The sequence below is a fragment of the Mus musculus genome, chromosome 1 (genome assembly GCF_000001635.26).
Source record: "Mus musculus strain C57BL/6J chromosome 1, GRCm38.p6 C57BL/6J".
Lineage (NCBI taxonomy): Eukaryota > Metazoa > Chordata > Mammalia > Rodentia > Muridae > Mus > Mus musculus.
In genome coordinates this window covers 36,868,111-36,880,811 of record NC_000067.6, presented here as the reverse complement: position 1 = coordinate 36,880,811, position 12,701 = coordinate 36,868,111, and the positions used below count along the sequence as shown (strand labels likewise).

General features: G+C 42.2%; 1 protein-coding gene across 4 annotated transcripts in view; it reads left to right on the top strand.

Moving 5' to 3' along the window:
- Tmem131 (transmembrane protein 131) overlaps positions 1 to 12,701 on the top strand; it is a 147,426-nt gene that overhangs the window by 58,803 nt on the left and 75,922 nt on the right. For all 4 annotated transcript variants that reach the window (NM_018872.2, XM_017321814.2, XM_006496150.3 and 1 more), the window contains exon 4: positions 8,232 to 8,300. In NM_018872.2, the coding sequence (NP_061360.2) occupies positions 8,232 to 8,300 (69 nt within the window). The remainder of the gene's footprint in view (positions 1 to 8,231; positions 8,301 to 12,701) is intronic.

Below are 12,701 nucleotides of genomic sequence, written 5' to 3'. Positions count from 1 at the left end.
AGGGTGTGCTCCTAATGACAGAAAGCCCTCTCTCTCACCAAGTCCAACCTACTACAGAGTCTGGGGACCAAGCTCCCAAACATGAGCCTTTCAGTGACATATAAGATTTAACTGTAGGTCTGTCCCTGTCATTTATAAAGGGTCTTTACTCAGAACAGAGGTACCCCTGTCTTGCAAGAGTATCATAAGGTTTGCAAGTCCTTTGGGAGCTCTAGGCCTGACACATCCAGAAAGGCACACCCCTATTCTAGCAGATTGGAAATTAGCTGTGGAATTATACTGGCTGTAGTTATGGAGCTGATATTCATCTGGAGAGCTGGCTCAGTGTAACCATTAAGAGCACCTCTGCTCTTGCAAAGGAACTGGGTTCAGCTCTCATCACCTACATGGCATAGTCTTCCGACTTGACAGTCCAGCATTGTATTCTCTTTGATTTGTCTCATAATGATATGGAATTTTGCATATTTACTGTGTTTTCTCTGTGGCCAGCTTTCCTAGCCCTCAGGAAGCAGGGGCAGCTAGACCTCTAAGTTTGAGGTTAGCCTGGTCTACAGAGCAAGTTTCAAGACAGCCAGGGTTACACAGAGAAACCCTGCCTCAAAAAAACAAAACAAAACAGACAACAACAGTGTGGAGGGGGAGGGGATCTACTTGAGGTGTTGGGAAAGAAAGCTGTCATGACTGAGAGGAACTGGTAAGGAAGTGAGGTGAGGGTTTATCAGCCTGCTCGCCATATCTTAGCATCTTCTATGAGCTGGGTTGTAGATGCCCCTCTTTAGGATCTTGGAGGATAGCAGAGATACAGATCTGAAAGACTCTATCTAGCACACTGGGAGAAAGTATGGAAATCGGTGGCTGCCGCCTTTGCTGTTAGAGGGTATGGCACTGAAAACACAAAGCTCTAAATGGTATCTGTCATCCGCACGGTTAACCTCTGACCTCAGAACCTGTGACCTCGTACTGACTTACTGTTGCCTGATGTGAGGGCACTTGCTATGCATGGTCTGCTGTTAGGGTGCACAGCCTTTGTGGGAGAGTAGGAATCAGTTCACCAAGCTGAGCAAAATTTTTCTTTACCAACTGGGATAGTGAAGTCACCATATGGCATATATTGTATATAGTGAAAGGCAGTACAACCATAAAAGGCTGTTTTGAAATGAAATAACAAACATTTATGCAGGTACTAACAGCTTGCAAACTCAAGCAGCTGACTGAAAGTTGTGGGGTTTATGATTCATTCATTCACCCGTTCAGCAAATATTTATTAGAATTCTTATGTATAGCAGACATTGTTCTAACCTCTGACACTCATTCTCCATTGTGTATAAAAAGTTATCAATACTCTAGCAGTCTTAAAAACAGGATTCTTTGAGGTCAGAGTCAAAACTGGCTATCATCCAAAGCTGCAGACTAGAGTTTGGGCACGTTTGGTAGCCCATCTGTAACACAGTGCTTCTGAACAGGTGACAGGATATCTGAGGCAAGCTGACTAGCCAGATTAGTCATATTGGCAACTCCAAGTTCCAGTAAGAGACTCTGCCCCCCATACACATGCACAAACAACACACACACACACACATGCCCCAAACTCCCAATAAGGTGACATCATTGAAGTGTCACATGGAAAAACTGCCATTGTAAAATAAACTTTAAAAATGAAGACATTTCCAGACAGAGGTAAGAAAAATGTGGGCAAGACAGAAACACTTGTCTAGCAAACTTTAGGAAATGTTAGAGGCTGAAGGGTAATTAAGCCATTCCAGGTAGAAACATTTAACAAAAGAATGAAGAGCATCAGAAAAGTAAAATATGTTGATACATAGAGAAATGTTTTCGATGAAGATTTTAATTAGCAGATGTATAGAAACAAATAGTTGGATGTTAGGAGACTCACTGCATGGCATGTGTCCTGTATGTAACAGTAGAACAGAAGACTGGAGCGAGCAAAAGAGTCGAGCTCTTTATAGACAGTGATAAGATGAATCCTGCAACTATTAAGACTACTTTAAAAACAAAGACATAGCTAATACACAAGTCACAGAGGGAAAATGGTAACTGAGAATATTCAATTCTTCTGTTTTTAAAAGATAGAACAGGAGAACAAAGGGACCAAAAAGCAGTCAGAAAAAAACCCGCAAAAAACAAACAAACAAACAAAACCTAGAAAGCAAGCAGCCACGTGGTAGAGTGGAGCAGGGTGAGTGATGTACATGACCTGTCTGAGCACCAGGCGTCACACTCACTGTGCACTTGCTCTGCACAACAACAGCGTTGCTTTAAACTTATACTCAATACTTTACCTTTTAACAATAGTTTATTTTTGGAGAATTTCACATAGTATGTTTTAAACATGTTTACCTCTTGTCTACCCTCCCATTCCTTCCCACCCTACTTTGGGATTATTATTTCTTTCCCCCTCCCTTTCCCCACGGAATCTAGTTTGTGTTGCTCAGCTGGTCTGGGGAGTGGCTCTTGCCCTGGTTCAAGGTATATACCCAGTAAGGACCACATCATAAAGAGAACCGACTCTCCTTCCCCAGCAACTGTCAGATGCCCCTAGCTCACCTAGTGGTGGGATTCTGTGCCCTCCCTCTGCCCACCTCTGTGCTGTCCACCTATCAGCACAGAGCTTGTTCAGACCTGTGCATGCTGTCACAATAGATGTGAGTTTGTGTCTGCCCTACAGTGTCTTCAGACACGGTTTCCTTTGTTTTCTACCACCTCTGGTTCTTAAGATCTTTCTGCTCCCCTTTCTGAGATCTGAACTCGATCCTTTGTGTTTATGCAGCCAGTCCTCATGTTAGCCCTTGACATGTAATTCTTGGATACGTTAAGTCAGTTGTCACATTAATGTCTTCCCTTGTGTTTCTTTTCCTGACTCTTAAATGGAATAAATGATTTGTCTTTCTTATTTTTATAAATGACTTTAGAAAAACAAATCAAATAAAAAGAAGCAGTGTCTCCCTTTAGCCCAGACCAATCTCCAACTCATTTATTATGGACAGTAATGAACCCATATATAGAAGCTGAAAGTATAAAATACTTGGAATAAAATGTCAGTCTTTCATTGGAATTATTTGCAACCTGGGCAAATTTTTCTTAAGATACCAAGAACGTGTACCATAAAGAAAAATGGTTAATTAGATTTCATCAAAATTAAAAGTGTTTGCTGTTCAAGATTCAGCTACTAAAAAGGCAAGGGGAATGTGTTGTCTGTGCCAGAGTGCCAGAATGTCCATAATACACAGGCAGCCCATAATTCAGACAGCAGCTCTGTCTAAGAGAGGTTAGAACAGACCATTTAAAAAAGACAAGTCATTTGATAAATAAATGGAAAGATATTTGGTATCATTAATATCATTAGTTAGTGGAATCCATATCAAAACAAAATTGTGTCTGATATGTGTTCTATATTATTCAGGGGGAAAGTCCTGTTATCTTAAGTAGTTGCTCATCTATTGTAAAAGTCGTTGGCAACTACTTAGCTGTGGATGGTTGTTAACTTTTTATCTGCCCCTCCACCATCTGTTTCTTAATGATCTTTGTGAGTCAGCATACAAAATAGTGTGCAAATGTGAGAGATTGTGCTTATGAGGTCAGATTTCTCAGCTTTGTAATACATGTAATGAAGCAGATTCTGAAGATGGGCACTCATAATTTGCATTTCCATAGGAATTCTATGTGATTGGGTTCAAGTGGACCACAGTTTTTTCTTTTTCTTTTTTTTTTTTTTTAATACTGTGTCTAGGTAGCACCTTCCCCACTCCCTGTTCTCACCCCCACTCCCCTACCCCTACCCCCACCCTGCTGTAATCTCAGCATTCAGGAGGCTCAGGTATGAAGGAAGAATAGAGATCTGGGGCTAGCCTGACTACAGAATGAGACCCTGTTACAAAGCCTTCCCCATACTGAGTCAGAGTACCTTTTGTTTAGTTAGTAGTTGATTCTAAGCAGACATCTGTAGAATTCCTAACAACCCCTCAGGACCAAGAAAGTCCTGTAGATTTCATTTGGAAGTCACCTGCTTAATTTTAACCCAACTGGTAACCAAACCGTAGAGCTCATTTCTCCAGGATTTCATTGTTTTCTAGCTGCAGATCAGAAAAGTCTGCGTTTCTGTCTCTCCAGATCTGGAGGGCGGTATGTTCCTGTGTACAAGAGAGAAAGACAGAGAGGGAGAGAAGGAAACACAGACAGAGATACAGGGAGTTTGTCTGTCTGGATGTTTATGTGCACATGTGTACATGTGAAGGCCAGAGACAGCCACAGATGTTGTGTCTCAGGCATCACCCACCTTTTCTCTTCGAGGCAGGATCACCCACTGCCCTGTAGTTAGCCAGTTAGTCTAGGCTGATGGACCAGCAAGCCCCCTGCCATCTGTCTGTTCTCTGTCTACCTAGTATTGGTATCACTAGTGTGCTCCACCATGCTGGTCTCTACTCATGTGGGTCCTGGAGTTCAGACTGAAGTCTTTGTGCTTGTAAGGCAAGCATTTTACTAAGATAGCTCCCTAGTCCTGCAAATAATTTTTCATAAAAATTTAGAAGACAATTGTATTGATAATTCAGAGCAAATAATTGCTGAAGAAAGTGAAAAAGCTATGACAACATCCCAGATTGGCTTGCATTTGTAATTGACAAAGGGATATAAACCATTTTTCATATTGTCTATCCCTTCAATTTATTTTTTATCATTTCTAAACATTTGCACTCTGTTAGTAGAGTATTATTGAGTAGTGTCTTGTCATAGACAAATAAACACCGTAGAATTGTTTTATCAGTTGCAGATATGTGACAGCTGTGTTACTATATTTTTAGTTTTTTAAAACAAGGCAATATTTGTGCCTGTTTGTGCCAACCCACTTGAATTTTTCCCTTGGCCGTGGCTCTGCTGTTGTCGTGAAAACACACATCTGTGAAAGACTCATCGTCCACTCCACTCCTCCTTTCTCACCGTGACTGTTCTCACAGTCCCAGTAACCGTGGCTGGCTGCTGCTCCTGCCGAGTTTACAGGAGGCTTGAGCACAGGGCACTAAAACCTCCTCCTAAGGAGGTGCCAGGAAAGGAAGGGAGAGTGTCCCTTGCAGATGATTTGTCTACAGTGATTGTCCAGGGTTTGGGCAGCACATATGGAGACAATTGGAAAACTGAAGACAAGGCCCTGCAGCGGGACCAGAACTTGGCAAGAAGGTCTTTTATATAAGCAGCCTCCCAGGTTTCCTGCTACTGCTTACTTAGCTCCATCTAGATATGATACTGAATTTAAATGGTCCAAATGATGCTCTTCAACAACTTTCATGCAGCCCTTCTCCTTTTAGTCTACTATTCACAGGTTGTTAAAGTCTGTCAGTCATCCTTGGTTCTTTCTCTCCTAGTCCCGAGTCAGTGTGACTGTCGTGCAAGTCCCAGGCTTAGGAAGCAGTCACTGTCCCTTCCTCTGCTTGGGCTGCTGTAGCAACGCCCTGCTTCCCGCCTGAGTTTCTGTTCTTCACACTGCAGCCCACAAGTGCCCCGGTACACAACACTGAATCCTGTGACTTCTTTGTTAAAGCACTGCTGTAGTATGTAACTCTCCTCATTGTTGTCACAGAGTCCTTTACAAGAAACAACTTAAGGTATACAGTTGAGGGGACATAGTCCTGTCATGGCAGAACTAAGAGGCAGCTGGCATTGCATCATCAAACAGCACAGAGTGAAAGGAAGCCAGGCCAGGTTACAAAACCACAAGGTCCAGCTCCAGTGGCCCAGTTCCTCCAGTACGCTCGGCTTCCTGAAAGTTCCACAACAGTGCCACTAGCTGGGGACCAAGTGTTGAGACACATGAGCCTGTAGGGAACACGCTGGAGAGGGTGTTTCTTACATTTGGAATAATAGCCACACTCCTCACTTGACCTTGCCCTTTCCTCTCCTTTCACTCAGAGCTTTGCCACTCACATTCCCCTGTCTACCCTTGATCTCCACCACCCTAGCTTTGTGGTGCCCTCCTCACTCTCTGGTTAACCTACTGTGCTGGATTTGTGTGCTGTCACATTTGTGTCAAATGCATGGGCATTGTTCTTTTCAGTCATGCCTACCACTTCAAAAGTATTCATGTGCAAATTTCAAGGCATATTCTTGGTTCTGTGAGAGGAAGAACTATATCATGATCTCCTCTGTCCCTCTAACACTGAGCATAGATGTGTGTGTGTGACTAGTGACTCACCATTGTGTCAGGCATTACCTTTTCCTTTCCTTAACTTGGTATGGTTTTAGACTAGCTTAAGTTTGATGCTTAAAACTTAAGCTAGTCTAAGTGGGCTGGGGAGTCAGTTAAGAGCACTTGTAAAGGAGCTGGGTTCAGTTGTTGCCACCCATACGGAGGCTCATCACCTCCTTGGGCACCAGGCACACATGTTGTGCACAGACACACAGGAAGGCAAAACAGTCATACACACAAAATAATAAATCTAAAAAAACCAAACAGGTTTGCCAAACATGTCTTATTTTAAAGTAGCCAAGAATGCTGACACTCTGTCATGGCTAAGGACAGCCGCCGCAGCTGTCTTACAAAGAACTGTGCCTCTCCTCCTAGTGTCTGTAGTTTTGTCTTAGCACAGTATGATCTTGAGATATGCTGTTCTTTCTTTCCTGTTTTTGTCATCTGTGTTCAGCATGCATATGTAGAAAGAGGGATGCTCCAATAGCCCAGAAGAAGGATGCTCCAGATCGGCCAAGCTCAGAACACTGTGGAGCTGATTGCTTTCAGCTCAGTGGCCCAGTCAGTTTTTAGTGTATTTCCTGGATCTATTGAATGAAATTACATCGTTTGAAAACTTGAGTTCTTATGAATTGTGCACGTGATGAGAATACAGTCGTTTTAGATTATGTCCTATTTCTTCAAACAAAAATATCAGAATTCATTTTGAAAGTTACTTTAGTGGCTGACTGCATTTCTTACTTCATGGTATCTAAACATAAGACTTTAGATATGTAAGCACCACCTGCTCCCAAAAGATCCTTGATAATCTTACCTTACATGTTGGGTCAGGATATCTGAGGCTTGCCATGCCAAATCCTATTTTGTTAACAAGTTCTAGTAGCAAGTCAAGTAGACATGGTACTTGAACACTTAGAATAGAACATTAGTGTAATGAAGTCCAATTGTTTGAAAGTTCCAGGCCCAGATTCCTTATGACTGGGTCTTTGCCACTCAGCTGGAATGTGGTTGTAATTCTTCTTGTATCAACTTTGTGTAATTGTATTAACAATTTATCATATTGTGTCAAAAAAATCTAAGAAAAACATGTTAAACTATATTGTTACCAGTGATATCAATCAAGTAAATATTATTAGTCTATTGAGAAAGTTCTGCTTTACATACCTTTCTGTAAAAAAAAAAAATTATTTTTTTCTTTTCTTTCCTCCTTGTTTGTTTGTTTTTCCTCGTTTTGTTTTATTTGAGATAGGATTTTACTCCGTAACGGAGGCTGGATTTAAAGTCATAAGCCTCCTACCTCTCTATCCCAAGTGCTGACATTGTAGGTTCTTAGAGTTATAGGTGTCACTACATTAGCTTATTTACTAAAATTCACTCACTTTCTTCTAACTTAATGAAGAGCACTAGGTTCTGTAATGTGTGTGTGTGTGTTTGTGTATGCAGGTTGCTCTTGTTTCTTGAGAGGCCAGAGGACAACCTTAGCTGTTGTTCCCAGGTACTATCCATCTTGTTTTAAGACAGTCTCTGTCATTGGTCGGAAAGTTACCAAAGAGTCTGGACCAAGCTACCTAGAGAACCTTAAGGACCTGCCGGCCGTGCTGCTGGCCTTGCTGCCTCTAAGCTTGCAACCATACTCAGAGGATTTTGGTTTTTGGTTTTTGGTTTTTGGTTTTTGGTTTTGTTTTGTTTTGTTTTGTTTTGTTTTGTTTTCGAGACAGGGTTTCTCTGTGTAGCCCTGGCTGCCCTGGAACTCACTTTGTAGACCAGGCTGGCCTCAAACTCATAAATCTGCCTGCCTCTGCCTCTGCCTCCCAAGTGCTGGGATTAAAGGCGTGCACCACCACGACCGGCTTGGGTTTTGTTTTTAACGTGGTTTTTACATTCAGCTGCTATCCTCACACTTTACCCACTGAGCTGTCACTTTGTCCCAGATTCCTGTTCTCTTAAAATGCTTTCTTGTGACAGAAGTCAAGCATCCAACCATGATTTACAGAATTAAAGAGCTGCTTTTCACACTTTTTCTTTTTCTTTCCAGCATTTCTCTGTACCGGGGTAATTGCAGGCCCATACGATTCGAACCGCCCATGCTGGATTTCCATGAGCAGTAAGTAACTTGGAGCTATAGGACAGTTTTACGTGGATTTCTCCTGCCCTTTGCTGTATTAGCTGTGTGAGAAAGCTACAAACCTTAACAAAGCAAATGATGTTGAAGCCTTTGAAACTAGAATCTGCTAAGAATCTGACATAACATAAACTTCGAAAGTCTGAACATTGCCCACACGCTACACCCTGGTTCAGAGGATCCCACCCAGCGTGAGAAGTGGTCTTCACCTGGAAGCCTCATCTGATTAGCACTTTGTCTCTGGCATTTAAAGTCACCTTATTGATAATTTGCATGATATAATGCTCTTAAAGTGCATGTGTCAGCATGTCACCAGTAATATGGTCACTGACCTCGTGAAAGGTCACAGCTAATGCCACAGATATATCTGAGCCAGTCGCCTTCTGCTTAGGGACTCTGGATTCACATATCTCAGGGACTCAAGGAAAGACAAGTGTTTGCCCTGTTGGGCTCAGTTGCAGTGGGTGATGGGGGCATCTTGTATCGTCACCTGGTATAGAAGAATTTTCAAAGGCTCAAGAGCAAGCTGTAAATTAGTGTCTGTACCAGGAGAGCATGTGGCCTAGGGTCTGGTTCTGTGCATGTGTGCATTTGTTAGTGTGCTTTTCTCAGGTGTGGGTGGACTGCAAGTTTATCTTGATTTCTCAGCAGTAAGTTAAGCAGTTGTCTATACTATAAGCCTGTTCTAAATGGAGGTTAGATGTTATACATATTCTTGTGGGTTTAATTATTCTTCTGCCCCTGGGAATATAGGCCCGTCCTTCCTTGCCTCCTTTCCTCCCTCCCTCCTTCCTGTACTACTACAGTAAGTTTCTAAGCAAAAGGCCAAAGTTTCTGTTTTCAATTTTGAGACTGATAGGTAAATAGGTAGTAGATATTAGACTCCTATGCTTTGCTGGGTCAAAGTTTCTAGCTGTCTTACAGGGCCATGTCCTCTGCCAGAGAATCACTGTGTTCTACCTTCTTAGACGTTTTATTTTAGTTATCAATGTTTTAGGTCTCTTCTGGCTAAGCAAACAAAGATTAGAGTGTTGGTTTGTCACCGGCAGCGTTTACTCAGCTGCTTTTGCTATGACACACACAGCAAGGTCAAGTGTCTTTTTCATAGTTTCAGATACAGAAATCGAATGTATCATTTGTTTTTTCTGAAGTGTGGCTGGGTAGTTTGCCTGAGAGTCAAAAGACACTTGGTAGCCTGTCTGTGTCTGATGATGGTCTTCTTGCAGAGGTGCTGAGTTGAGGGGCTTAGGCATGCAGAGAAAAGTGTGTGCACTTGAGAATCAGCCACTGTATAAGTAAAATTGACCTCTGTGCTATTTAGTTTTAAAGACCATAACGTTCAGATAGGGAATAAATGTTATATTGTTCTGAGACAGGTTTAAGTACTGTTAGGACGGTAAACCTCAGGAGGAGGTAGGCTCTCCCAGAGGTAGTTAAGGCTCAGGGTACCTACCTCTCCCACACAATACCTGCAGCAGTGTTAGAATGTGTCAGGAAGGCCAACACCTTGATTATGAACCCCACCTCCCACCCCCCTAGCCTTGCAGAACTAAAAGGAAGTAAGTTTATTTCTATGTATACATACATAAGTATACACACACACACACACACACACACACACACACATTTAAATCTCTGTGTGCACATCTGTGTGTGCCTATGCCATAGGCCCATGCAGACACAAAGAGAACATCGGATCCCCTGGAGCTGGAGTTAGAACTGACTGTGAGCCACCCAGTGTTGGTTCAGGATACTGAACTCAGGTCCTTTGGAAAGAGGAAATGCTCTTAATCACTCACCTATCTCTCCAGCCCATGTTCACACCCAGGGCCTTGTGTTACCACTGCATAGTGTGTGTGTGTGTGTGTGTGTGTGTGTGTGTGTGTGTGTGTGTACATCTCACAGGCCCAGAACTTCTGTTTATGGATTATGCAGTCTGTTACAGCAGCACAAAATGCACTAAGACAGATGCAGTGATAAGATGCAATAACAGAGTTCTTAATTAACAGAGTTCTTAATTCAGTTACAGAATATATCACAATCTTCTTTTAAATGAAAAATATTTAGTGAAAAGGGGCATGTATTTGGTGTTTATCAATATAGTTAATTTTTTTTTTAAATAAAGGCTTTTCTTTCTCTAGTAAAATTACCTCTGAGTGTGTTCTTACGCTAATTTGTTGAGCTCCATGCCGCACTGCAACTTTAGATAGTGTCAGTGCTGTTCTCAGGTGTGGACTCGAGAATGAAGAGGACTGCACAGCACCAAAGCTGTAGTCACCATCAGAGACTGCTCTTGAAACTCACTTTCAAAAGTCTCATCTAACATCTAGTTGTGTTTTCTCCATTGGTGTTTGTGTGTGTGTGTGTGTGTGTGTGTGTGTGTGTGTGTGTGTGTGTGTGTGTGTATGTTCATATGTGTAGCTAGAGATGGATGTCAGATGCCTGCGCTTGGTGTCTTCCTCCATTACTTCTAGACAGGAGGAATTCCACAGACTGGCTAGCCATCAGGCTCCTGGGATCTGTCTGTCTCCTGGGATCACAGAGGTGTGCCATCACACCTGGCCTTTTACATAGGTACCGAGATCCTCATGCCTTCTCCCCAGCCTTTGGTTTCTTTATTGAGGGGATTTGTAAATTTCATTTCAAGGTTTAAACAAAAAAACCTTCAGTTATAGAAAAATACCGGAACTGAAACTAAAAGTTCATGTCCTAATTACTTGTTTCTCAAGTCTGAGTATTGTCCTACCTCCAAAATAGTAGAAATTGGGATGAAGTTAAGCAAGGTTCTGAAAAGGATGATTTTAGTGTGTTTGGGAGATGTTAGCTTCTTTGCTTTCTGAATCATGTATTTCTTTAGGAAAGAATGGCCCCTCTTGCTTTCTTCCCCTAAAACACACAGTTGCACAGGAGAGTATTCAGGAGGCTGAAGCAGGATCAAAAAGTTGAAGACTAAACTGAGGCCTGTCACAAAAGCCAGAGTAGTGAGGCATGTTCTGCATGCTGTGACACTTTATAGATAGATGCCTCCTCCAGAGTTCGTCTGTTCATCCCTCAGAGCTTGAAAAGGTTGCTAATCACTGTTATAAAACTGGAGTTCTGTTTATTGTGTTGAGTGGTATATAGTCACCGTAATAAATTTATAAACAAAATACTTGTGAGGACAAGAACGAGAAGAACTGCCACAGTCTGACCACGTAGAACCTCTACATTTGAACTGTCGTCTCTTATGGCCTCCTTTGCATTTAATGTTATTGAGTCACAAAAGCACAACCATGTTTTATAAACATACTACCTTTTGACTTGCTTTTCAACTTAATATATTGTGAACTTTTTCTGTTTTTATGTGGTATTAGCATCAAGTTATATGGATATATTTGTTGAATTCATTTGCTAATTTTATTTGTTTGCATATTTTGTTTTCGATCAGTGCTGAACCTGGTGTGTTACATACAATTCGACTTCCCTCAAGAGAGTTTCAATTAAAGGACATAAAGAATATTAAAGTTAACCTTTAATATCCTTTATAGCTAGAGAAGAATTTGATGCCATGAACTAGAGGCAACTGGTGTGACAGTAAAGTCATCATTGACTGGAAAGGAAGCAGATAGGCGTTCTTACTGAGGCTGGCCCAGGTCATAGAGAAGCCAAAAACTCGTGGGCTAAGAGAAGCTTCAGCTTCCTGAATGTAGGTGGGAGGACAGATGAGCTTCAGCAGGGCACAAACAAGGCAGGTAACACAGTGAGGAGAACTATTGGAAGCACAGGAAAGGGGCTAATCCTGAGGGTAGAGACCTGGGCTCCGGGCTCCAAAGACAGAGGAGCAACACAAAGGAGCCAGGTGTGCTCTGTGTCTGGTGTTTGCACCCTCCAGCTCTCTACAGAGAACCTCCTCTTGGAGCTTGCGATGGTGTGGGAAAGTGGAGGCTCTGCAAAGCAAGTAGGGCACAAGGGAGAGCAGAGCATCAGGAGTAGGATGCTGCCAGGCTGCCCAGCCCATTACCCACCAGGTGAGTGGACAGCAAGAAGACACCACAAAGGATCCCACTAGAACCACAATGTGCTGGCTCTCTCTATGCTCAGAGGTTTTGGCACTGGAACAGTGAGAAAGACAAGACTAGTGGATTTAATCCACTGAGTGTATATCATCTTATTACATTTTCTTAAATTGCCTAACACATTGCTTTTCCATTATTCAAAACACCTAGTCTAAGAACATTAAATGGAGTGTGTTTTATTTCATAAAGATGAAACTGGGGTTACAGAAGGTAGGTTTTTTTTGTGGGCCAGTGGGGAAACATGCATAGTGGAGTTCATTTAAAAATCAGAACTTGCTGGGAATCTTAAACATGTGTGCCTATATGTTTTTAGCTGTTTGTTTGGGCA